Consider the following 27,556-nt stretch of genomic DNA (forward strand, 5'->3'; position numbering starts at 1 on the left):
CTCATTTCCTCCCCCGACACAGAGGTGAATGTTGCCACTCACGTTCCCGCCAGGCTGGAGGAGATTCCTTTCGATCCACTACCGGACAAGATCCTTTTGCCTTCCTGGGCCCTCATTCTTGATCAGCTGTAACGTCCGTTCACCGAAGTAGGACACCTTCGTTCCAAAAAGACTCTCATTACCTGTGCCCCTCCCTGCTGTTTCCAGCCAAAACATTTCCACGACGACAGTGAGACGTTCTGTGCGGCACGGGACATCTGGCCCTCACTGGGGCTGCAGGCGAGAGCCCGTGTGGAGGGCCTGAGTTGACAAGGCGGAGCCCGTGGACTGGCCTGGGCACCTGGGGCTCTCGGTCTGTACGCGTGAACAGCGTGGCACGAGGGCGTGCCCCGTGGGCGTGGAAGGATTTGTCCCTGCCCGCCGGCCACTTCGCACAGGGACTCCTCCGAGGTGAGCGGTGACCTCGGGAATGTTCCCCGCCTGCTGTCGGGCAGCCGTGCCCTGTTGGTGGCCCCCACGATCTGCAGATGTCGGCAGCTGTGCCTGCGGCTGAGCAGGGCGAAGGCCCGCGCCGGAGTGATCATCCACGTCGCCTGTGCTGGATGCTGTGAGATGCGGGCGGGCAGCACGCTTGCCTCCGCTGGCACAGACTTCGGGTTTCTCCTTCGCCCACTCCAAGCCTGATTAGTCCTGCCCCGCGGGAGCCGTCGGGGGTGGCAAGTACAGAGTGGAAGTTTTCAGAGCTGCTTTTTGGCTTTAGAGCTACTCTCCGCATAAGCTCAATGAATATCAAAGAGAAACTTTCTCTTGGCAAGGAAGCCAAAGGGTGGGGGGCCTAAAAACCCAGCCAATTTTTTTTTTAAAGATTTTATTTATTTATTCATGAGAGACAGAGAGAGAGAGGCAGAGACACAGGCAGAGGGAGAAGCGGGCTCCCTGTGGGGAGCCTGATGCAGGATTCGACCCCGGGTCCCCGGGATCATGCCCTGGGCCGAAGGTGGCGCCAAACCACCGAGCCCCCCGGGCTGCCCCCAGCTACTTTATCTCCCAAACACAGACCTGTTGTTTCTGGGAAGCGTAGGTGCAGTGTGGCTAGGACAAGGCCAAAGGATGCTCTGCAATGCAGTCTTCATTTATAGATGACGAACTTCGGGAGTCTTTGCAGATGAGAAGGAACACGATGTTTGTGTCCGTGGTGCAGCCAGAGTAGATGATGTTGCTTCACCAGAGCCTCACAGAACTTGTTCACTGAAGGGCTTGTGGGAATGAGGCTGAAAAACCCAGCAAGTAGTAGCTGAGCCAGACACTGGTCATGGGTCCCCTCTGGGACGTGCTGCCCTCAGCAACTGTCCCAAGACCCTGCAGGGCGTTCCTCATAGAGATTTTGCCTCAAGACTGTCTTGTAATACTCAAATTCAGAGGCAGTCACTGTAGGGAAGACACCCCCCTCACTCTTCTAGGGGGTCAGAATCCTTTTCTTGTCAGATGCTCCGGCATGTGTGATTATGCTAACCATACATAACATGAAACTTCCCACTTTAGCCACTTTAGAGTGTGTGACTTGGTGGTATTGACTACCAACACTGTTAACCGTTGCCAGAACTTTTCATCTTCCCAAACCTAAACTCTGTACCCACGAAACTACAATTCCTCCCCTACCCCCAACCCCTCCTAACCTTTATTTTATGTCCTGTGTCTATGAACTTGCCTCTTCTACATACCCCATGCGAGCGGAATCCTACAGTCCCACTTCCCGTGATGGCGTATTTCACTGCGCATCACATCCTAAGGATCCATCCATGTGGTAGCAGGTGTCAGAAAGTCCTTCCTTTTTTTTATTTATTTATTTTTATTTATTTTTTTTTAAGTCCTTCCTTTTTAAGGCTAACATTCCATTGTGTGGGTGGACCACATTTCATTGTCCATGTTACTTCTTGATGGATATTTTTGAGTTGTTTCCACTTGGAATATGCAACTGTTTATTTTTTTTTTAATTTTTTTTTAATTTATTTATGATAGTCACAGAGAGAGAGAGAGAGGCAGAGACATAGGCAGAGGGAGAAGCAGGCTCCATGCACCGGGAGCCTGATGTGGGATTCGATCCCGGGTCTCCAGGATCGCGCCCTGGGCCAAAGGCAAGCGCCAAACCGCTGCGCCACCCAGGGATCCCCAATATGCAACTGTTTAAAGGCAAAAACAAAATTCTATCCTGAGAAATCGGTGACAGAATGAATCGGACTTTGTAAATGTGCATTTCTGAACACCATTCAAAATGCAGGCCAAAGTATATTTCTAAGTTAGACGCCCTATCAGCTTGTGGTCCTGTGCCATGTCTTCCTCCTCATTCAGTCATCGTGGGACTTGGACTCCCATTTACCACCATGTTTCCGTTGGTGGTAGAGCTGAAAATCCCAGAAAATCAGCTACATTCGTAGAGGTGGACATTTAAATGTCTAAAATGAGAGAAGCGTATATACCCATGTGCGTGGTTTTCCTTTGCTGCTTTATTCTGCAGCAGATTTCTCAAAATGATAACGTGGAGCCCGTATACGCTTAAGGGAGAAACCTCTTTTATCAACGTGTACTTAAGAGGTCCAATCATCAACTCCTTAACGTGAATAAGTTGTATGTTTATGTTCAGTCATGAGAGTGTCTCTTCAGGGAGAAAGCACTTATCTTCCATTATGAATAAGGTGCACAGCAGACAGTTTCAGCTAGAAATTGTTGAGAACAGATTTATTACGCTTCACCTAAGCTTTGAATTTGGAAGTTTGTGACATTAGACTTAAGAAGTACGTTGTTGGCTGAAATCAGTGGCATGTGTGTTCCGGGTTAAGTTTTGTTTTCCTTGTAAATATCAGCAAATAAGGAAACAGAATTGTTAAGGGTTTGTGGCCATGGAATACATACAGACAGAAAAGACTTCTGTGGACTTTGAAGCAGGTGGGATTTCTGAGAGTCTAGAAAAGTTACTGAAGACAGGGAGTCTGGAAGGAAAAGACCTGCCCCTAGATGTCAGGAAGCTGGAAGGCTCTGGAGTCCCTGGGCCCTCCAGAGTTGTGAAAAGCCTCCATCTGTACCTTGCCTCCTCATCTGCATCCCGATTTTCCATATCTTGGAACTCCTAGGCTTTCCCACATTACCTAGATGTCTTCTCCGATGCAGTTTGCGATCAGAAATGAGCAAAGTCCACCTCGTCAGTGGTTAGGCTTTCTAGCAGTGGTGCACCCATGTGCGTGGATACTTGCCGATGCAGCACTGAGCGGTGGCGTGTTGGATGCAGCGCTTCCCTGCCCTCTGTCCTCCGGAGGGCACCGCCTGAAATGAGCCCTTCCTCTGCACAAACATGCCAGGGCTCCTTTAGCCCACACAGCACTCGGGATCAAGTACCCCGTGCCTGTCCGTTTGGGGGCCCTTTCGTGTTCTGTTGCTTCATTTGCCATACGTGTCCCTTATATATTCTGATGTGTCTCCAGAGCCTGCATTCCTTTAAGGCTGTACCAAAGGCCTCGGACTCTGAAAATCTTTTTGGAGCATCCATACCCAAAGAGGGCAAACATAGTTCTTACTCATCTTGTACTTCATTTCTACATCCCTCATATCTCTACATTGCAAAGCACAGTCTGATCTCCTGGGAGCTTTTTAAAGATGTCTCAGAAATGCAGAAGCTGAGGGGCGCCTGGGTGGCACAGTCGGTGAAGTGTCTGTCTTCAGCTCCGGTCATGACCTCAGGGTCCTGGGATTGAGCTTCCTTCCTCATCAGGGAGCCTTGCTTCTCCTTCTCCCTCTGCTCCTTGCACACATGCGCTCTCTGTCTCTAATTAATTAATTGAAAATCCATTAATTAATTATAATTAATTAATTAAATCTTTTTTTTAATGCAGAAGCTCGGGCCCAACCATGGGACTGCTGAATCAGATCTGCATTTTAAATCCTGGGAGACTTGTCTCCACATTACAGTTTGAGAAGTGTTGGTTCATCAAGCCTAGAAATGTCTTCAAGGCAGGAACTATATCTTGCAAGACCCACCTTCCCCCCTCACAATATCTAGCGGGTTTTGTGCATAGTAGTTGTTCAGTAGATACTTATTAAGGGAGTAAATACAAACTCTAATCTCACCACGTGGCGGCTTTTTTGTACTCAACACCACCAAAGCATTTAACGACTAGTATTTAGGCAGGAGTTAGGAGGTACAGACCCAAGGTACTATCCGCATATATTCTTTCTGTATTCTAGATTTTGCCCTTAAAATTGTATACCTGGTGCTTGGGAGGTGGGCTGGGAGGAGATGAAACAGATCCAGGCGCTCCTTGGAGGACTGCCACGTGCCTGGAGAGTTGGCAGCCCGTGGGTCGGGGTTGGGGGCGGGGGAGGCAAGTGCTGCTCTTGAGCCCAGCCACCACGATGCTGCTGGCTCAGGTAGTGACCCCAGCTAGGGCGCTGATAAGCTTTCCCTGGGAGCCTTCCCCACACCACCAGTCTCACCCACCAGCCTTGGTGGTGTGTACTTTGGTGCTGGTGGCCTCTGCGATACTCACTCTTCCTCCTCTATCTCCTGCCCTTTCACCTGGCCCCTCTTCTACCAAAGCTTGAATCACTGGGGACCCAAGGTTGCATTCTCTGTGGTTATCTGCCAATGGGTCTGTCTTCGGTCTTGGCTGCCTCCTGAAGTCTCCCCATCCCTCAGTCCTTAAATACCTCCTGCTGGGATGGGGGGGTCTTTCCTTTCCCTGAGAGCCTCCCCTCCTTGCGCTGTCCACCGGCACAGCCTCTGGGCCTCTCCCATGGGGCATGTCTCTCCAGTGCATGTAACATGCACCTTGACTGTACATGGCTGAGGCTGTCATCTTGGGCGGGTGGAAACTTACTTGCAATCTCTCTGTTATTATGTTGGGATAAAATTGTCTAGACTTTTGAAACCAGTTATTAACAAAACCATGAAGCAGTCCATTCCGTTAGGAGTAGTTGTTTAATTTTGTTTATGGTGTTGACTTGCAATGAGTAATTGCCTTGTCAACCAAAGAGTTTGGCTGTCCGTGGATCTAGGTGGAGGTTTTAGGAAAATACCAGGCACTTGCAGAACTGAGCCATGGTCATTGCTTAGTACCCAGCTCTTTAGCTACATAGGAAAAACGTACTGCTCTAGCGCTTTGTGAGGACTTTAGAAGTCATTCTCAAGTTAGTCATGGCAAACAGTCGAGCTGTGAATTTTCAGACTGTACACAGCTCAGAACTGTTAACTTTTTTCACTAGTTTTCCTAGCAGTTAGTAAAGATAATAGCTTCCTGGTATAAAACTGGGGTTGGCAAACTTTTTTTTGTAACAAGCCAAGTAGTAAATATTTTTGGTTTTGTGGGCCGAAATACTCAATTCTGTCCTGTAGCAGTATGTAAACAAGTGGGTGTGGTTATATTCCAGTAAAATTTTATTTACCAAAAAAAAAAAAAAAAAAAAAAGGCACAGCTGGCTGCTCATGGGCCATAGGTTGCCAAGCGCTAGTACAGAAAGGCTGGGTTAGTTGCTGCCAAGTTGATTATTACTATATAGGAAAAACTAGGATTAAAGTTCAAGATGTCCCAGGATTAAAGTTATCATCAAATGGGTCACATACAAACAAGCTTTAAATGAGTCCATACACGTTCATACATCTGTGGCACGGAGTCGTGAATACCTTAATAGGCCCAGTGTGGCATAATCTAAGTAGGACTTTAATCAAAGAAATTGCTAAGTGTTAGGCAGGGATGTGGAGGATTTAGAACCTTCACACACAGGACACTAGCAAACCGCCCGGCGCCTCCTCCAGGTGTTCACCGCAGTTGCCATATGACCCAGCACGGTCATTCCTAGGTGCATACCCACGGGAAATGAAGACATATGTCACACAGAAACTTGAGCACCAGGGTTCATAGCAGCATAATAGCTGGACAGTAAAAACTCCAGTATCTAGCAATGGAGGAGTGGATCAATAAAACGTGGTATTCCATACAACGGAGTATCGTTCAGCCATAAAAAGGAATAATGTACTGACAGGTGCCGCAACACGGTTGAGCCTTGAAACATTATGCTGATTGAAGGAAGCCAGTCACAAATGCTATGTATCATAGGATTCTTTTTATATGAGCCGTCCAGTAGAGGCAAATGCATAGTGAAGGAAGTAGGTTAGTGGGTGCCGGGATGGAAGGGATCAGGAAATGACCACCCATGGCTATTGGGTTTCTTCTAGGCTTGGGGAAGTGTCCTGAAATGGGATGTGGTGCTTGCACAGTTCTGCGAATATACTAAATAGCCATTCCCTTGTGTATTTAGATGGATGAGTTTTGTGGTATTTGAATTCTATCTCAATAAAGCAGTTGCAAAAACCTAGGTATGGGATTCATTTATGAGAAATAGTAATTTAACAAAAATAATATATCATTACTGTTTGGATAAAGGAGATGGAGAAAACCAACCTGTGCCTTTGGCTCCACTGTTTGGGGTTGTGTTGTTTGTGAGTGCTCATGCTCTTCCCTATTCCCTTGGTGAATAGTAGCCCTCGTTCGTGCAGAGGTGGCCCCGGGTGAGGCCCCTTGTTCCCCAAATAGGAATCATGTGGCTGGCCTCAGAGCCCAGGAAGGGTCCTGGCTGATCCTGCAGGTGGTCCTAGAACCTGTGGGCAACACATGTCACAGGCGTGTTGTTTCTGGCTGAGTTCTGGGCACTTTCTTTGCTCGTTTGGAAGCTCATGGGACATGCCTCTTTGTTGCAGATTGAAGAAGGAAGCAAAGCTGCGGCGGTGGACAAGTTACTGGCTGGGGACGAGATCGTCGGCATCAACGACATCGGACTCTCAGGGTTTAGACAGGAAGCGATTTGCCTGGTGAAGGGGTCTCATAAAACCCTAAAGCTGGTAGTGAAACGGTAAGACCCGTGCCTTGTGCCATCTTTGCAAACAGAAGTGCGTGAAATAGCAAAATGTGAAGCCAGGTTGGCTGATCGGTATCGCAGCAAGCAATGTCCCATTTGGACTTGAGTGTGTTCATGCGTATGTGCACATAAAATTATATTTCTTGGCCAAGGATGAAGCGTGTATGCACACATAGAATTATGTCTCTTGACCAAGGATGAATCCAGTGCCAAAAACTTAAAAGATGCCTTCTTTTATTAGTACCGATTGATTTATGAAGTGAATTTGAATACTCTTACCTTTTCTTAAGCAATACGTAGATTATTCTCTTAAGAGAACTATGCTCATCCTCCACATGAGGTGTTGTTGCCTGTTATTTCCACAAGGTGGCAGGCTACTGCGTTTTTGGTTTTCATGCCAGAATCGAGAATTAATTGCACCAAGAGGGAAGTCAGCTACCAGGAGTTTGCAGTGCTGTGCTGGGGTCTGGGGGGATTCAGCTGCTTGTTCCTACAAACCAGATTGCTGGTGCAAGTCTGGAGGACTTGAAACGATTAGGAAAGTGGAATTAGGGATGTGATGCTTTTACACACAGGAGCTACAACAGTTCTCCTGGACCCCTGCCATGAAATTACTTATGATTGGTTATCTTCATATAGAACAAATGTTCCACCTTGCATTTTGTAGATGGGTAATTATAGTAAAGTGTTTGCGTGTCCCCCCGACCCCCCTCTTTTTTTTTTTTTTTTCAGAATTAGTGCAGTCCTTCCAAGCTTGGTTGTAAAATTTTTTAAATAAATGGCCTCAAGCATTTACTTACTTATTTATTTATAAAGATTTTATTTATTTACTCCTGAGAGACACAGAGAGAGAGAGAGAGAGAGAGAGAGAGAGAGGTAGAGACACAGGCAGAGGGAGAAACATGCTCCACGCAGGGAACCCAATGTGGGACTTGATCCCAGAACCCTGGGATCACACCCTGAGCTGAAGGCAGACGTTCAACCGCTGAGCCACCCAGGTGTCCTATTTACTTCAATTTTTATTTTTTATTTTTTTTATTTTTATTTTTTTTTTTACTTCAATTTTTAATACAGACCTGAAGGTATAGTCCCAAAAGACTTTAGTCTTTTTTGTTGTTTTTTGTTTTGGACTCACCATATCCAAGGAGGAGGCTCAGAAACAACGAAGGAAAAACTCGTTCGTTGCCTCACTGAATTAGCAACCTCATTCCTAAGTGGTGCGGACTATCCTCTTTGTAAATCAGCAAAGTTTGGGAACCCTTTGGAGAGGATGAGGTGGGAGAGATGCTGTTATACTGTATGGCTATTCCTTTGTGGTCACATTAATGGCCTTTCTAAGGCAGGATGTGTGTTCTCACAGCACTCTATGGGACTTGGTGCGGTGATGATGACGGGAAGGGACACTTGGTGCACAGAGGTGAGCTAGGCTTTACCAAGCTGTCTCCAGGTGTCCTCACCAGTCTCCAGGCTCATTGGACCTGCTGCTCTCCTTTGTCTCCCATAGGAATCTGCAGGTTGACTTGAAAACAAGATGCTAGGTTTTGACAGAGATTACCAGTAGCAGGGCCCATTCTTGGTGAGAATGTGGGGGAATAAGCATGTATTTGATCTAATGCCAGTTAGAAAACAGAGTAAACAGACTTTGTGGTGGGTAGTTTGGCAACATGTTTCAGAAGGTGTCTCTTGCACCCACAGATTTTGTTTCTGGGATCCCAGATACTCAGCAAAGGGAAATTACCGAAATGAATTAGAGACCATCCAGACTATGAAGTACTGCTGTTACAAGTGATGTTAGCAATTGCTGCCGTGAGAAGATGCTCCACAAAGTCCAGTTGAGTGGAGCACATAAAGGTAGTTAGAGAACTGTGTATGTCCATTCTTACAGTTTCTTTAAGATTTATTTACTTCTTTGAGAGAGAGTGTGAACGGAGTCGAGGAAGCAGACGGAGAGAGAGACGAGCCTCAAACAGACTCCCTGCTGAGCGGGGAGCACAAGACGCGGCTCGATCCAGGATTGTGAGACCATGACCTGAGACAAAATCAAGAGTCGGACACCCAACCACCTGGGTCCCCCAGGCACCCCCTATTCTTAATTCTTAGTTTTAATTTTTAAAAATATTGTGGTACAACACACATAGCATAAAATTGACCATCTTAACCATATTTAAGTATACATTTAAGTTCTATATGGGTGCTCACGTCGGCAGCACATATACTAAGTACTATATGAGTTTTATCACAATAAGAACTCTTGAGATTGTTGCATTTTTAAAGAGGAGAAGCCTTTGGGATTCTGTGTGCCTCTGTTCACAGGACTCAGCAGAAAGTGGGGTCCCCAGGAAACCGTCAGCTGTGGCATCATGTTCTGTACAAGGCAGGGCCCCAGAGGAGGTTGATTTATTACTCTGTGATGAAGACAGAAGGAATGACCGTACGAAGGGTGGGTGTTTGAATGCTGGCTACAGTATACTCGAAGGCTGTTTATTCTTCATTTACTTAGTTTTTAAAGCAATACCTGGGCATAGTTAGTAGAGTACCCATGTTCAGAAGAACACGTGGGGTGGAATAGGTCACTCGCGCACCCCTGTTTTGCCTCTCCAAAGAGCAGTGTTGTCACTACTGATCTCTTGGGCTTCTTGGAGTTCTTTTTTTTTTTTTTTTTTAAGATTATTTATTTATTTATTCATGAGAAACCCACAGAGAGAGAAGCAGAGACATAGGCAGAGGGAGAAGCTGGGTGCCCCAGCTTCTTGGGGTTACATATGTGCTTGTGTATTTACATATTTGTCTGTGGAGATTGTTCTATGTTGTGTGCAGTAAAGTCTGACTCGTGATTTCTCTGAACGACCCCACGGTGCTGCACAGTCTGGATCGTCTGGTGTCGTTCAGTGAACAGCTGTGGTGCTTCTGGTGGGTACATGTAACACACAGAGCTGCCATGTGGTGTCCTTGAACCCCATTGTGCGTCCCTGTCCTCCGTAGAGAGCGTTACAGTGCATTTCCAGCCCCGGGGTACATGAATCAGAGGGTTTGTGCAGCATGAACCGTTACAGCTACCTCCACGTTTCTCAGACCACTTTTCAGATTCAGATCCACTCTAGCAGAAGCGTTTTCAGTTTGTTTCTCTTCTCTTTTTTAATGTGACAGGTGAAAAACGGCTTCAGTGTTTAAGTGGGCATTTTTCACTATGAGTGAAGTTGGGCATCATTCCTTATGTATAGAAACTTTTTTTGACCTAGAGGAACATCTTTAAGGATATAAAAAAATAAACTAAATTCTGTTGAAAGCAAAGCATCTCTGCCACAGAGATCTTGTCAGTAGAGAGTCCGGGAAGGCCTTTGGGGCCTGTCATCTGATGGAGCTAACGAGTTATGTAAAAGACTCTTGGGGAGAGGGATCAGACTTTTGCCCCAAAGGATTTATAGGAGCCACTATGTAGAACCCTGCTTTTGCATTTGTATATCCCATTTTCTCTTTTCTTTTTTGCAAAGATTTATTTATTTACTTGAGAGAGAGAATGTGCACAAGAGAGAAACAGAGCAAGTGCACAGAGGCAGAGGGAGAAGTAGACTCCATGCTGATCAGGGAACCTGATACAGGACTTGAACCCAAGGATCATGACCTAAGCCGAACGCACATGCTTCACCGACTGAACCACCAGGAGCCCTCCAGTTTTCTTTAAGCGAGGGGTACGCATAATAATTACCTAGTTTAGATGGGAATTAATGTTTTAAGGAATATATAAAGCAAGATATAAAAGCAAACCCATGCAGTTTGTTCATTTTTATTTATTTTTTTTTTTGCAGACATACTTTTCTTTATGTTATTTTTTTTTTAAATGTATTTGACAGGGACGCCTGGGTGGCTCAGTTGGTGAGTGTCTACCTTCAGCTCAGGTCATGATCCTGGGGTCCTGGGATGGAATCCTGCATCAGTCTCCCTGCTCAGTGGGGGGTCTGCTTCTCCCTCTGCCCTTCACCTCACTTATAGTTTCTCTCTCTGTCTCAAACAAATAAAATCTTAACAAAAATAAAACAATTTTCTCTGAAATTGGTAACATGTATTCTTCATCTAAATTTAAATTTCTGCTTAAACTCTGCCATTCTCTTTCTCCATCCCCAGGCAACCACTAATCAGACTTCTGTCTCACACATCAGTTAGCATTCTCTAGCATTTTCTGTAGAGCTCCAAAATAGATCATGCACTCGTCCAAAAGAAAAAAAAAAAAGTGGCCAGTTTAAAAAAGGCACTCTACTCTGTAAATTATTCATAGACGGAGCCACAGACACATAAATACCCTATGTTGCCCTACCCAAGAGTGTAGCCGATGATAAACTAGCTTGTTCAGCTCTTGTTTAACTTGATTCTGATACCTGCCCCGTCTTTAGGTACCCCAAGAAAGGGTGGCATTTATGATGAAGACTGCAAGTGGCCAGTACAGGTTTGGTGGTTCTGGAAGGTTGTGGGGACAGGGGGGTATGCACTTTATTGTAAAATCCATACCCATAGTTTTTGGGATTTTTGGTTTTTTTGTTTTGTTTTTGTTTTAAGTAGGCCCTACACTCATTACGGAGCCCAACATGAGGCTTGAACTCAGGACCCTGAGATCAAGACCTGAGCTGAGACCAAGAGTCAGATGCGTATTACCAACTGAGCCACCCAGGTGCCTCTCCCTACTCGTACTTTTATTAATAAAATGAAGTAGTGGGCAGCCTGGTTGGCTCAGCAGTTTAGCACTACCTTCAGCCCGGGGCGTGGTCCTGGGGACCCCGGATCAAGTCCTGCGTTGGGCTCCCTGTATGGAGCCTGCTTCTCCCTCTGCCTGTGTCTCTGCCTCTCTCACTCTCTGTGTCTCTCATGAATGAATAAATAAAATCTTAAAAAAATAAAATAAATAAAATGAAGTAGTGGTTCACATACTGACTCCTTTCTGCTACTGATAGCTGCTACCTTTTTTTTTTTTTTTTTAAGATGTGTTTATTGATTTGATGGGGAGAGGCAAGAGGAGAGCCAGCATGGAGTCCCAAACAGACTGTCACTGGGTGTGGAGCCCGACATAGGGCTTGATGCCACAGCCCCAAGACCCTGACCTGAGCCGAAACCAAGAGGCAGACACCCAACCAACTGCGCCACCCAGGCACACACCCCACACTCCCCCCCCCCCCCCCCCCCCGCTATCTATCTTTTCTTCGTAGGCTGGTTTTATTTCAGAGTGTGTGGGGATCAAGCAGCCAGGAAAGGATCACAGTGGGCCAATCCGACAAAGCCATGGCATCTTGTTTCATGGAGCATGGGTGGCGCATATCTTGTCATCGCTTAGAAGCTGGGGCTTGGGAAGGTGACGCAGCAGGAGATATGTGCAGATCATTATCTCTCCCCAGCAAAGTTTCTTTCCCAGACAAACGAGAGCAGGCACTTCCTTTCTCCCAGAGCGCAGTATCAGTTGGAAACAAAGAACTGTAACTTTGATCCCTGCCAGGTGCACATATGTTCTCTCCTGCGATGCCCAGGTGGTATCCGCTGCCAGTGAGACGTGGAGGGGAGTGGGGAGGGGTGGCGGTGGGGGGCGTCTGCCCAGGAGTCAGAGGAACTGTTGTACCATGAGGAGAGGCTGAGCGGAAAGTTCTTGCCTTGTCCTTTCCTCCTGGGTACTCTGGGGTTCCAGCTTTGCTTGGCCACGGACGTGCTACTCATGGGAAAGTTCAGGGCGGATGTGGTAACCTTTCCTTGTGTGTCCCTATGGTTGTCTTCTGCACTTTCTCCTCGGTGTCCAGGCTCCACCCTAGGAGTGTTGACGGTCTGCAGCGGATCCTGTGCTGGTATTTTCACAGAGCGCCATAGGCTGGCTGTTCTGCTGGGCAGCCATAGCGGCTTAAGCAGATGTGCTTGGAAAAGGTTAAGACCAAAAACCGGGTCATTTGTGGTGTTTTCCTGATCCAGGTAGCCGAGTAGATGAACCTTCGCTGTTGGAGAGGTGCTGAACATCTGACGCCTGATGCACTCGGTGTGTTGGGGAAGGAGAGCATCTTGCTCAGAGCTGGGGTTAAGGCTGTTGTGTCTGATTCTGTAAAATGTGCACTGAAAGCTCTGCGTGAGGAGTGCTGGGACACAGTCCTCCTTCCTTCTCACTTCAGAGGCAAATTATCATAGGTTCAGCTCCTTAAAAGTATGTATAATTTCAAATATCCTATGGGGAATTTCTTTTAAATATCATGCCTTATTTTGGAAAGCTTGCAGTTGCTCTTTTGGCTTTTCTTTCAAATTTGCATGGTAATACTAGTATTGCCTACAATGAAGTACACCTGCCCACCTCTTCATTCATCTTACTCTCAACTGAGACTCAAACAAAACTGTTGGAAGCAGTTTTGCCAAGGCCAAATTATCAGTAGGGTTGATTCATGTGTTTTTCTGCCTCTTTTGCTGGCAGCCTTAAATTCTTTGTGACTCTAATTACGTCCACTAAGCTTGCATTCAGAAGCAGATTAGCACCCATGGACAGATAGAGGTTCTTTGCAGGAGGCTGTAAGGGTTGGCCTGGCTATGGGCGTAGTTACATATTTGAAGAAAGGGAGTTTCAAATCTAGTGGCCACAGCCATGCTTGCTTGGAGCAAATCTCTTGCCACACACATCGTTTTCCAGATGTCACTAAGTTGCAACAAATTTTGCTCCAAGCCCATATTGGGCTGTGCTCCCCTCTGCTCCTGGCTCCTTGGAGCTGTCCTTAGCAGGTGGTTCCGTGTGCCGCCCTGACCCCGATGAGCACAGAGATTCTTGGAAGCAGCTTCATACAGCGATGCAGCAAGAGTGCAGGGCTGGCTAGGACGTCGGCAGGTTGTGTCCCTCTTACCTTTCCCTCTCAAGAGTTCTCCCTGGGACAGAAACCGTGTGTGTGTGTGTGTGTGTGTGTGTGTGTGTGTGTGTGTGCTGTGCCTCAGTGGGGATGTTGGCAGGTCTCCGTGAGATCTTGTGCTTTGGGAGGGTGGTCTGCAGTCATTTGCTCAACTTCTGGGATAGAGTTTCTATGGTAAGCATTTCTGGGATTATGGCTGTTTGCTACATGCTTATTGTTAAACAGAGTAGACCCAGAGATTTATGAGGGACAGACACCCTGACTTCTTCAGGCTGTTTTCCATTGTTGTTTTTATTAAATAAAATCAAGAGAAAAAAAGAAAAGTCACTTCTGTTCAAATTTAGGCTTAGTGTATGGCTTGAGCAATTTAATCAGATGAATTTCCAATGATGTGAGACATTTCATTTTCTAAACCAAATAGTGGTAAAAAGTTAAGATTGTGTTTTCGTTGCAAAGCACGTTAGTGATGTTTATAAAACTTAGTGTGGCGACATCAATGGTTTCCAGTATGTTAAGACACACAGAAAATGTTTTACTTATCTTCGTTTCTTTAGTATATGACTCATCAGCCCTGTTGCTAATCCTTAGAGCTATTTATAATTAGTTTTATTAATGGTTTCACATTTGAATGTCCTGAGTTTCTTTGCCAAAAAAAAAATCCATTCTCTTGAATTGTAGCAAGGAAGTTGGGTCGTCGCCCTTTTAAAACCATGGGTTGAACTTACTGGTGTGTTAGTCAGCTGGGGAAATACACTGAGAACACAGGTGGGTGGGACAGTCTGAGGGTTTTTTTTCCTTTTTTCTGACGTTTGTGGATTATAAAAGGAAATAGAAAAAGCAAGTCATTTGGGTCTGTTCCAGTTCTGCATGTGTTCATTACATGACATTTCCACACAGCTTTCTCTGCTGAAGCACCCTTGCAAGGGGAAGGATGAGGGGTACCCTGGCCTCATGGACAGGAACCCCGGTGCTTTCATCCTGTGTGAATGCTGCTTCTCAGCCTGGCATCTGTTGAAAATGCAGCTTTGATGTCTTGTATCAGTTGCAGCTGCTGAGGCCATTAGGGAATTTTTATCTGAATTCTCCTCATGTATAAAAGCAGGAACTGTCTGACTCTTATCCCATAGGACTAGAGATTCCATCAAGCATGACCTCCCCTTCCACTGCATTGTGTCGTCTGATCACTGCCCAGGAAAAGAACTCTCTGCCATTTATAGAGTGCTCTGGCCTATGTTTTTGTACATTCATGTAACGTGTGAGAAGCACTGCAGGCAAATGGTGAAGATCATACTGCTACGTCCTGCCCTCCAGGAGCTGGCTGGCTGCTGAGTGTGCTCAGAGGCATGGGCCGGGAAAGCTCTAACAAGTGGTGAACCAACAGATGTCAAGAGGAATGGAAGCAGATCTCAGCAGTTTTTCTTAAGGATAGGCCATTGATCTTTCCTTGGAAGGTTGAGCCAGATTTGAGCTACATATCTGGTCCTACATCAGTGGTACCAGGGCCTCCTAAAGAGAATGGCAGAGGGGATGCAACCAAAAGGAGTGCAGGGGGAGGGATGACTAGGTGGCTGGGGGTGGGCAGTGCAGGACCTGAGCTTGCATATGAACGGCCAGGAAGGCGAGTGCAATTGCATCAGCCTGGCCAGGTCTGTCCCCAGCAGATGTCCATGCTGCTGGCCCCGGGGAACACTCGACACAATAGCTTGGCTAGATGCCTTGAGAATGCGGGAGCTTGGCCTTCCTTCTGTGGCAGCTGGGAGTAGCTGAAGGTTCTGGAGTGAGAGCAAGAGCTGTCCAGAGCAGAGCTGCAAGGAGATTGATCTGGCAGGAGGTAGATAGACCAGCAGAGGGAGAGGCCCATCAGGACATAGGCTTCCCTGGGCTTGGCAGGAACTGGGAGTTGTAGGGTCAGAGCAAGGTTCATTTTGTGTTTGTGGAGTGGTGCATTTTCTCTGTCTCCTTTTGAAGGAATAAGAAGAGAGCTTGCGGTTGCCCCTCCTCTGGCGCAGACTCCCGTCCCCACCCCACCTCCCATGCTGGCCTCTGGTCCTTGAATCCTGTGGTCCCCTGTGTTGGGCTGGCCCTGTTCACTCAAGGGCTCACTGAGGAGCATCGCCGTACTGTCCAGCTCACCCGCTACCCCAAATCCAGGCCTTTTCCCCCTGGGGGGCCCCCAGTGCGTCACTATTGATTCCCCCCCAGGAGTGTTCTCTGCCCCCAGTATGGCCTGGAGGCCCCCACACGCCGTGCACACGGCATCAGTGTGCGCGCAAAGCCAAGGCCCCTTCTCCCCTCCCCGCGGGGCTGGTACCATCAGGCCAAGCTCGTGGTGACCGGGCACAGACTGTGTGTGTTGTGTGAGGCTTGCCTGCTGGCTTCATTCTAAAAGGTCATGAAAATAACTCAACACTCATGTGACTTTTGGGGTCGGGGTGGGGGAAGGAAGGGATTCTGTTCTTTATGAGAGTGATAAACATTTTATTGCATTGAAGCATTTATTTTAATAATTCCTTTTTTAAAATGATTTCTGATGCCTGGATTTGTTCTTAATTTTCAGTGATAGCTTAGCATTTTTCATATTTGTGATCTAAACCGTGTCCTTCCAAAAATCCCACAAGGACTACCTAGCATATAAAACTTTTTTTTTTTTTTTCAAAATTGAAGTAAATATCAATTAATTGTGGTATGTAATTTGTGGGAAAGGCTTCAGGGGAACCGTCATTAGGATGAATAATTTTATCTGGAGTACCAGACAGTGTTCATAGTCAGTACTGTGGCTTTTTAGTATCTGTATGAAAGGAATATTAAGCACTGATTAGAGATTACATGTCGGAAGAGTGCCAGGGCATGAGGGAGTGCTCGCAGAACCCGGCCGGCTGCAGAAAGCAGTGAGCCTGCTGACTCTGCAGATTCTCTGACTTGTCTAGAAACAGATGGGAGGACATGCACAGAGATTACCTGTGATTATCTTTAAGTCATGGCTTATTTTCCTTTGTCTTCTTGGTGGCTTCTTAATTTTCTTTTTTTTTTTTTTTTTTAAGATTTATTTATTTATTTATTCCTTCAGAGAGAGAGAGAGAGGCAGAGACACAGGCAGAGGGAGAAGCAGGCTCCTCGCAGGAAGCCCGACATGGGACTCGATCCCGGGTCTCCAGCATCATACACCAGGCTTCAGGCAGCGCTAAACCGCTACGCCACCGGGGCTGCCCTTAATTTTCAAATGTTCCATATTTTTTAAGATTTTATTTCTTTATTTGACATAGAGCAAGAGACAGAATATAAGCAGAGCAGAGGGAAAGGGAGAAGCAGACTCCCAGCAGAGCAGAGAGCCCAATGTGGGGCTCGATCCCAGAACCCCGGGATCATGACCTGAGCCGAAGGCAGATGCTGAACTGACTGAGGCACGCAGGCGTCCCGTGTTCCATATTTTCTACAATAAGCATGTATTTTAAGGATTCCGAACATCAGTAGCCATTTGAATAAAGATTTCTTTCCTATACACTGGGATGACTGTAGTTTGGTGTGACTGTGGACCCACTTCCATTGCCCCTGGGATTCTGGGGCTCCATGCACAGTGTGGGACGTTGTTGGTCTTAGTCTATGACATCCCCGCCCATGCCGCCCTGCAGAGACGCAGGACCTTGGGCATCTGGGGTGCGCCGTATAGGCCTTCGCGGCGGTAGTGAGCTGCTCGCATCCGCCCCTCCTGGATATTTCCAAGGCCGGAGATCACCCTGTGTGGGTTTCCTTCCCCGAAGGGCCTTCCTGACTGGTCTCCCCAGTCAGCTTACATCTGACTGTGCCCAAGGAGGAAACATGCGATTGGCGGCTTCCTGGTTCATTCCTGTTTGATATTTGCCACCGGGCCATCCGGACCGTCGCAGACATCCAGGGGGAAGGAATGATTTGGGAGTGGTTTGCTACCCGCCCGTCGTGCATTTACGCACTTGTAATGCCCTTGGCTCTGCTAGGTGGCCAGGGTGGGTACAGCTAAGAGCAGAGTGTGGCGTGGGTTCCCCCGGGCCCTAACCCTGGGACCTTGTGTTCCTCTGTGCTGGCACACCGTGTGACCTGTGGCCCCCACATTTGCAGCAACTGGATGATTTAAAGCCACCTGAGTGTGTGTCTTGCATGAAAAGAAACCCCCCAATCTAGTGACAGTGGGGCCCGGAAAGCTGCTCCTGTGTCTGTTCCAGAGGGACAGTGACTGTGTGGGCACACTAGGTGGCGCCAGAGCGCCCGTCCCCAGAGCCCGCCTGTCCAGCATCGCAGGACTGTGACCATGAACGTCCTCCTCTCCCTTATCAACACGAATCCAGCCGTTTTAGGCAATCAGAGGGGCTGACAAAGCAGCTGGAACCTTGCCAAATACGTTCATTATGCGCTAGGAGATTCAGAGGACCTGGCGAGAGCTCGTATGTTTTAAAGAAAACATCAGTGTGCCCAGTAGTCATGACATCCTCATTCCAGGGGTGACCTTTCCACTGTGTTATCATTTCTTCTTCTTTTTTTTTTAAAACCCCTAATTCGTACTGTAATTGTTGACTATGTCTTCTTGAAAGAGACGTGTATCTGTGTTACCTTCACAAGGAGGAAAGCCTTTTACTCTTGGAGCGCCGCTGCCTGCCCCAGTGAGCCAGCCCGTGGCCTAGTCTTGCCAGCCGCAGAATGGGAAGATGTGGCCACAAAGTAGGGGGCCTTTTCCTTTCCTAGCCTCCGTTTTTTATCTGTCTCCCTTTGCCTCTGCTCTCAGTCTAGTTTCTTTCCTTCACTGATTAACCATAAAGGAAGATGAAAGAAATTGTGGACATGATAGCACAGAAAAAGCCATCTGAAAATGAAATTCACGTGGCCAGAGCCTTCCTTACGAGGATTTTGAGAAACTCTATGAGGTACGGTTGGGTTTTACTTCTGCAGTGTGATGAATTTGTCTACTTCATGCTTTCGTTCACGGGGAAACTCCTGAAGTCAACGCTTTCCACATTTTGCCATCCAGATATTTTTCTTCATGAATTATGAGTTGTCAGGTTTATGTTACAAATGCTTTTCAGATTCCCTTGATATCCTTTACCGTGTCGTATCCTTTAATGTTTTTGCCCACTTGTAAGAATGTTTGCTGTCAGGTACCAAACGAGCGAGGATCATTTTGAGCTCTTTCCGTGTCCTTGATGGGACAGGAAGCTATCCAGAGCAAGCGAGCTCTGTCCCAAATTGGAGAAGTAGAGAGTGGGAGAACCAAGTGTGAGTGGGTCTCCTCCTCATGTAGCAGCCTTTTCTTGAAGGCTCTGTTACATTTACATGGCAGCTGTATAGATTTCCCACCAAACTTCCCGTCTCACACCCAGGCAGTGCAGCCAAACAACTAATGAGCCACCCATGGGATGGTGGGGGCCCCAGAGTAGCAGCGCAGGCAGGTGCCGCATACCACATCCGGAGCCTGTTGGTCCAGGGCATCATCTTCCCATAATGAGGACCCTGGGCTGACTTCACAAACCCTCCACGTGGCTCCAGGGAATGGATATACATCTACCAGTCTTAGTTCGTGTCCAGATATCTGTGTTTGCTTAGTTACGTGAGTGAATAGAAGTGGCCTAAAGTGTGTGTTGACCTGGCTGAGCTGGGGATGTTCTGGGCTCTTCTCCAGTGCCAGCTCTTTTCCTCAAGGAGGCCGAGGGCTGTATGCACAGGTATGCTGAAACCATAAAGATTCAAGAGTTGGTCTGGGCCCTACTGGTGGCTAATAAGACAAAGACAAGGTACCTTTGAATACATTTTGAAGAATAAGGGTTCATTCACATTTTGGAGCCCGTGATTCTCACTCTGCATTAGGGTGAGTTTTGCGTCAATAAAAATGGAAGAACTGTATTCATGTCCAGAGACCGTGGGAAGCACCTGGCAGTGAAGCCTACAAATCATACAGAAGTTGCTGTGACTTACTTCCATGTTTCACTCCCCTCTTGGCACGGGGTCGCCCTTTGTTCAAAGTCCCTGAGCCATCTGCGTTCTTTTTCAGGAAGAATGAGGTGAGCTGGAGGCCTCACTCCTGGCATGCCACCAAGTTCTCCGATAGCCACCCAGAAACGTCAGCGTCTCCGTTCCCCTCTGCCAGCGCCTGCCCTTCTTGGCACAGCCGACAGCTCACGAGGTAGGCACCGGTTCCCCACTAGGATGGACAGTGTTTGACAGCATTCAGAACTTTCTAGGCCTGCCATGATGGCACCTTTCTCCACTTCAGAATGATTTTGTTTTTCTGATGAGGAAAAGCCACTAACACACCATTACTGGTAAAACTCGGACTTTTTCACTGACTCGGTAGGTGTCCAACCTTTGAAAACAAACACTGAAATGCCAAGAATGAAGATGAACAGGTGTGCTTTCCCATTTATGTTGCTTAATAAATCAGAAGCCTGGGGACTTAGCTTTTTGGGCCAAATCCCTTTGGGCCAGCTGATTTGGTGGGTCTGACCTGACTGGGATGGCTACCATGCTACCCATGTGCCCACAGCCACCATCATTCTTTTGAGATTTTGATACACAGATTGGAAGGCAGGAGCTCCTTAAGGGTTCAGCAGGTGTATTTCACAAAGGCTCCCAGACAGTTCTGTTACCATCAGGAGCTTCCCCCCAGCCCTCAGGCCTCTCGAATGGAGAGGGCATAGAGAGGTCTCTCTGCGTAGAGAGGGCTTCACAGCCGTATGCTAGGGTGGTATCCAGCCTTGACGGCCTAGTAGTGGTTTCCCACTGACCATCAGATCGAGATGGTGGGAACTGTACGTCAGCAGAAGGAGGGGGAGTTCTGGTCGACCTCACATCCACATTTCAGGGTCAGAAGGGCTGGTGTGTTAGGGAAGAATGTGGTAGCACTACGGGATGGTTGGTTTGTCATAGATCGATCACCTTGAAAATAAATAATTAAAAAAAAAAAAAGGGATCCCTGGGTGGCACAGCGGTTTGGCGCCTGCCTTTGGCCCAGGGCGTGATCCTGGAGACCCGGGATCGAATCCCACGTCGGGCTCCCGGTGCATGGAGCCTGCTTCTCCCTCTGCCTGTGTCTCTGCCTCTCTCTCTCTCTCTGTATGACTATCAAAAATAAATAATTAAAAAAAAAAAAAAAGAAACTAGGGAAAAAAAAAAAAAAAAGATCGATCACCTTGGGTTAGTGGCCAGTGTCCTCACAAGTCTTCTATTAAAAGGATGACGGTAGCAACAGGTAGGTGGCTTTAGGTGTATGGGAGCACATGTATGAGTATATATATTTGTATGTGCTGGTCTATCTGTGCACATTTATGGTGTGTGTGCATGTACATATGTGAATGCATGTGTGTGTGCATGCACTTAAATGCATGTGGTATGTATGTGAGTGCACATGCATATCTATTCTGAGAGTGCGTTTGTGCCTGTGTGTGTATAACTAACATAACCATCTCAAAATCTCTCTCTCTTTTTTAAAGATTTTTATTTATTTGAGAGAGAGAGAGAGAGAGAGCACAGGCATGGAGAGGGTCAGAGGAAGAAACAAACTCCCTGCTGAGCAGACTCCCCCAACACAGGGCTTAATCCTGGGACCCTGAGATCATGACCTCAGCCAAAGGCAGATGGGTAACCCACTGAGGCACCCAATCACCCCTCAAAATCAGTTTTTGATTGTCAACAAACACTGCCTGCTGTAAAATTATGTAGTACTTCTGTGAAGGAAATGTATCTCAAATACACTACCTATTTAAAGTGACAAGAGGGCAGCCCGGTGGCTCAGCGGTTTAGCGCCACCTTCAGCCCAGGCCGTGATCCTGGAAACCCAGGATTGGGTCCCATGTCGGGCTCCCTGCATGGAGCCTGCTTCTCCCTCTGCCTGTGTCTCTGCCCCTCTCTCTCTCTCTCTCTCTCTCTCTCTTTCTCTGTGTGTGTGTTTGTGTCTCTCATGAATAAATACATAAAATCTAAAAAAAATAAAAAAGTGACAAGAGATGGTGGTGTTTGGAGTCCAGGGTATTTTTGAGAAACCACAGATTCTCAGCTGAGTAGTAAAACTTAGGTGAAAAGTGGGCCTTTTATTTCATTACTGAAATGACTTAATGTAATAGGTTTTCCATTAAGCCCATTTGATGGTTTCTTGATGAAAGACGCACATAAGCTGCCCACATCTGTGTGGAAATAGTGCTTAGCATTATTTACATCTCCTTGGACTTAAGACTGCATGGATAAATCACCTCCAGAGCATGGGTGGGAGGATAGAGCAGAACATGCTCCATTTCTCAGAAGGCCACCTGCTCTGTCCTTACGGGAAAGGGTATAAAACCCAAACAGTCCACTACCTCCCAAGAAAATCTCACAGTCTGCAGTAGCCATGAGATCTTGAGAGCTTATAGGTATAACCTTTTCCCTCTGTTTTCATTTGTAAGAGTGATTTACCCAGTTCAGTGTCCTGTGTCCTTGCTGGTGACACGATTTTCTTTCTCCTCCTGGTTCTCTCTAAACCTAAAGTAGCAACAGTTGTGGTAGTGAGTTTTGTTCTTTTTTTTTTTTTTTTTTTTTACATTCAAGCATGAAGGCTCCAGCTTTGTTGAACTTTAATGAAAGCATTTTCAACATGCCTGGACAAAGTCCTACCATTGAGAGTCATTAGCCTCATATAGACACTATTACTACCTCGTGGAATAATTAATTCCTTAATGAACATATTACCCACTAAACCTGATTTTGTATTTCCTTCCCTTAGACCCCATCGCACTTATGAACCTGTTTTTTGGCATTTGGGTACAGCTCCGATGAGCTCTGTCAAGCCCTTGTGCACAGCAGGGTTTGGTTTTGCTGAGAAAGCCTGTTGCTGGAGTTCTCTCTCACATATGCCATCAACTGACAGGTGAAAGGAGCTATTGGTACTCTAATATTTAGGTGTGGAAAAGTCACATTTTCCCAGGACTTCCCTTTTAATGTGAAAATTGTCATTCGGTTGCTTCTTTTGTGTTAGTCATCCAAACGATGTGTTGCTCATACGCTCGACCCCATGGTCCACAAACCTGCCGTATAAAGGGCCACGTAGGGAATATTTTAGGCTCCATGGGCCCGTGTCTGCTGCAGGTACCCAGCTGAGAAGCAGTCACAAATGGCGTGTACACCAATGGCCACGATTGGATCCCAATCACGCTTTGTCTGTGTGCACTGAGATTTGAATGTCCTGGCATTTTCATGGGAGACAAAATGGTCTTTGATCCCAGTCTCCCCAACCATTTAACTGTCTAAAAGCTGTTCTCGTGGGCCAGAGCCCGCCAGCTGCCATACTCAGGAAGAAGGTATTCACGTGGGTGTTGCGTGCCGCTGAGCGCTGTGGACTTCACAGCCTGAGGGCAGGCATGTAGAGCTAGAGCGTGAAGGCATCTGTTTAGAGAAGGAGCATCAAGTGCATCGGGCTAGGTCCTTCCGGCCTGTTGTCAGAGTTGCTCTTTAAAATGTCACGTCTCGGGATCCCTGGGTGGCGCAGCGGTTTGGCGCCTGCCTTTGGCCCAGGGCGCGATCCTGGAGACCCGGGATCGAATCCCACGTCGGGCTCCCGGTGCATGGAGCCTGCTTCTCCCTCTGCCTGTGTCTCTGCCTCTCTCCCTCTCTGTATGACTATCATAAATAAATAATAAAAAAAAAATTAAAAAAAAAATAAAGAAAATGTCACGTCTCAGGTCCTGCAGCCATGTTTTGGGAAGAGTTCTGGGCATCTGGATGTTTCTGCGCAGGGCCAGCTGCATTCACAGTGCTGCTGTCCTCATTTCCCCCTTGCTGTTACTCCATTCTAAAGCAAAGCCTTCCCTCTGGTCCCTCCTTCCTAGCTCTTCCTCTCATGACCTGTCTGGCACGTGGGAGCACACGAATCTGCAGCGTACCTCTGACCATTTTAGCTCCCTTGGGAGCGTCGACAGCCTGGACCAGCCTTCCCAGCCCTACCCCTCCGGACGCCTCTCTGCCGCCAAGTCCAACAGCAGCATTGACCACCTGGGCGGCCAGAGCAAGCGGGACTCGGCTTACGGCTCATTCTCCACCAGCTCCAGCACGCCTGACCACACCTTGCCCAAGGCTGATGCCTCCTCTGCAGAGAACATCCTGTACAAAGTGGGCCTGTGGGAGGCCTCCAAGCCAGCCGGCAGCCGGCAGGGCCAGGCTGCCAGCGATCCTCAGGGCCTGGAGGAGAGGCTTGGGTATTTCCCACCCCGGGTGCCCTGTGAGAGCAGCAAAAGCCCCAGGCCAGAGGACAGTCCTGAGGCCAAGCTGGCTGCTTCTGGGAGGTCAAATTTTGGGCCAGTCTGGTATATCCCTGATAAGAAAAAAGCACCTTCATCCCCTCCTCCTCCTCCTCCCCCTCTCCGTAGCGACAGCTTCGCTGCCACCAAGAGCCACGAGAAGGCCCAGGGCCCTCCATTCTCAGAGATGACCAACGTGCAGCACTTTCCAGGCATGACCCGTGCCCAGCCCCGCAGTGACTGGAGACCTGAACCCACCGATCAGCAGTGGAGGCTGGTGCGTCCCAGCAACGGGAAAAGAGCTGGGAGCTCAGGCTGTGCACCAGATGTCCCCCTGGACTGTGGAGTGCTGCCCTCTGACCACAGGACAGGCGGCCTCCCAGGGGTCCCCGGCCGGCTCCAGGCCTCTCTGTCCAGCACAGATGTACGTTTCCCGCAGTCCTATGGCTGCCAGCACCCACGCCAGTACAGTGACGAGAGTCCCTTTTGTCACGAGGGCCCCAGGGCCGCCACGTTGCTGAGGGAGCAGCCCCGTGTCGCCATCCCCGGGGGCCGCCAGGAGCCTTCTGCTAACCCTTTCCAGGATGACAGCCCCACTCAGGTCAGATGGCCCAGTGCCACCAACCAGAAGGGGGACAGTGGTGGGCAGAGCCGCTACTACTGTGTGACCACCAGACAGTGCCTTCAGGGAAGCACACAGGCAGCGCAACTCCACGAGGATTACTGGCATCCTGACGTGGCACCAGGCCCCCCCGAGCACCCTACCACACACCCGATGGGCCAGAAAGCCCGGTGTTACCTGCCTCAGCACGAGGAGGCCCGGGACGCCCATGAGAGAGACAGGGGTGACCCGGTGGACAGAGCAGCAGAGGGCCGCTCCACTGGAAGCGAAGAACCGCAAAGAGCCAGCCACAGCGAGAAAGGCTGTCTGAAGAAACCTGCGGATGACTTCACGTGGGCTGATGGAGAAAGCAGCAAAATCTCTCGTCAGAAGACCCCTATGCTGCACTCGCTGGCCCAGGAGGGGACGTGCCGGCCCGAGAATGGCCAAGACGGTGGTACGGAAAGGCCGCCACCATTTGACGCCCAGGTGGGCAAACCGACACGGAGAAGTGACCGGTTCGCCACCACTCTGAGGAACGAGATCCAGATGCGACGAGCCAAGCTTCAGAAAAGCAAAAGCACAGTGACGCTGACTGGAAGCGGTGATGCGGCTGAGGAGGCCGGCAGCTGGAGGGCGGAGCGGGGAGGTGCCACCAGTGCCACCCCAGAAGGTTCCTCCACGGGCACGTATAAAGACCACCTGAAGGAGGCCCAGGCCCGGGTCCTGAGGGCCACGTCGTTTAAGCGCCGTGACTTGGACCCCAGCCCAGCCGATCATCATGCAGGGTCACCAGAGCACCGGGCTGAGGAGCACAGCGCAGGTCCAGACACCGCCCCCCACTTCTGGGAGGGGGGCCTGGCCAAGCCGCCCCCATCCGGAGGTGGCATGCCGCACGTTCTCCGCATTGGAGGCCGGAAACGGTTCACAGTGGAGCAGAAACTGAAATCCTACTCTGAACCAGAGAAAATGAACGAGGTGGGGCTCTCAGGGGATTATCGCCCTCACCAGCACCCTGATGCACCCGAGGAGACCGTGGTGGGCACATTCGCCGACAGGTGGAAGTTTTTTGAGGAAACAAGCAGACCCGTTCACCAGAGACCTGGGCAGAGGCAGGCGCTGTGTGGGTTCCCGAAAGAGAGGCTGGAGAGGCCGCAGACAGCAGGCCATGGGTACGAGGGTGCAGAGCCTTCATTCCAGAAGAGGCCCCGTACTACCTCCTTTGGAGAAAACCCCAGTGGTCCCAGAAGAGCGGGGAAGGTGGGAAAACTGGAACCGCCTCAGCGACTTGGAACTTTTGCTGAATATCAAGCCTCTTGGAGGGAACAGAGGAGAGCTCTAGAAGCCAGGAGTTCCGGGAGGTATCACTCAGCGGATGACATCTTGGACGCGGGCCTGGATCAACACGAGAGGCCGCAGTACATTCACGGGAGGTCCCGGTCATCACCATCCACAGACCTCTACAAACAGGTAAGCCTGGCACCTGATTAGGGACCGAGCTGCCCCCTGACTGCTGCTGTACAGCACATACAGGATGCACCCCAGAATATAACGGCCCGGGGTCCGTGTGACCTGTGTCCAACTGTTTGAGCATGTCTGTGCGCCAGCTCTTCTCATGTCAACCTGTGTGAAAGGTACCTGGGGACAGAATCCGTATGTTCGTGGTAGTTTAAGTGCCATCTTTGAGTGCCTATCTCGAGTCCCCAGCCTCCTCCTCCTTCCCTCTTGCTTCAGCTGTCTTTCCCCATGATTAGCTTCCCCAACCCAATCAAAGAATTTGAGGAGGACTCTACAAATTGGTAGGTTCTCCTCTGAAATGGAAAGGGGTACCCATGTAAAGAAGACCCAGGACAGTGTGCGATAACCAGTCTTAAAACCTTGAAGCCGTTTAAAATTTTGAGTATTTGTTCTTTTAGTTTTTTTGTGTTTTTTTTTCTTCAAATATTTTTAGAGATTGCTCCAGAGCAAACGTAATGAAATATGCAATGCATTAAACTACTGCACTTTTTATAAGGTAAGTGCTTTGATGGTAGAAGTTGAATTTAAGCTTTCTAGAAAAGCAGAGTATTCGTAGGCATACTCAAAGTTGATTGCCAGGCTGGCTCTCCCTCTCTTGGCCTCTGCTGCCTCTTAAACCTACATTCATATATTTCAAAGAAAATTTTTATAGCAAGAGGTGCAGCTTCTCTTAAAAATAACCAGTAGTGAGTTCAGTGCACCATAGTCCGTAGGTGCGTGTAGAGAGCTGCCTGTTTCTTTGTGATGTCCTGGTGCCAGCGGGCCTACAGATGCCATGGGTGTGGCTTTCTGCCGTGGCTGTGTCAGCCTGTGGCCCACACAGCATGACCTCTGAAAATTCCACGCTGTTCCCAGGAGAGAAGAATCCAGACTCTAGCAGGTCCGAAGGCTGGAGGCTTCGCTGTAGTCAGTTGTAACCAGCTGTATGTGAGATGATTTGTGCTTTTGTTTTTGCTTGGACCAGTTGTGCCACACGGTTCTATAGGCCTCACACAGGCCTTCTGCTAACTGCCCCAGAACAGAAGTGGACTTACAGTCTAGTTCATTTGTTTTGATAAGTTTGGAGAACTGAGCTTGCCAGCCCCATGGCCAAGTGGCAGTACAAGACAGCAGGCTGCGTCACTGCCTCCGTGGTACAGGCTCACAGGACAAACCCACAATGACGGGGTTCATAATAATAGATGTCTTAAAGAAGGCAGCTTGATGACTTGGTGTCTTACTGTGCTGCTCTTGGCAGGAAGCTGCCATCGAACCACAACAGCAAGTGGGGGACCCTGGTGAGCGCAGAGAACTTTCCTCCGCAGTCTGGGCCGAGGAGGGACATCCCAGTCTGAGGTAGGTGAAGTTTGGATCTGGGGTTACTAAGAAGACATCTTGGGGGTGGCCTTCTTTCTGCTGGGTGAATCCCAAGTGAACATGATTGGGCATCCATTTTTTGCCAAACCCAGAGCGGCTGC

At 48.5% G+C, this 27,556-nt stretch overlaps 1 protein-coding gene across 3 annotated transcripts in view; it reads left to right on the top strand.

Moving 5' to 3' along the window:
- The window catches only part of SHROOM2 (shroom family member 2), a 144,359-nt gene that overhangs the window by 65,341 nt on the left and 51,462 nt on the right, over positions 1-27,556 (top strand). For 2 of the 3 annotated variants that reach the window (XM_041740576.1, XM_041740577.1), the window contains exons 2-6: positions 6,746-6,897; positions 19,768-19,899; positions 23,573-26,051; positions 26,533-26,595; positions 27,337-27,434. In XM_041740576.1, coding sequence (XP_041596510.1) covers positions 6,746-6,897; positions 19,768-19,899; positions 23,573-26,051; positions 26,533-26,595; positions 27,337-27,434 — 2,924 coding nt within the window. The remainder of the gene's footprint in view (positions 1-6,745; positions 6,898-19,767; positions 19,900-23,572; positions 26,052-26,532; positions 26,596-27,336; positions 27,435-27,556) is intronic. The other variant, XM_041740579.1, reaches the window with a different exon arrangement.

Source organism: Vulpes lagopus, chromosome X (assembly GCF_018345385.1).
Source record: "Vulpes lagopus strain Blue_001 chromosome X, ASM1834538v1, whole genome shotgun sequence".
NCBI lineage: Eukaryota > Metazoa > Chordata > Mammalia > Carnivora > Canidae > Vulpes > Vulpes lagopus.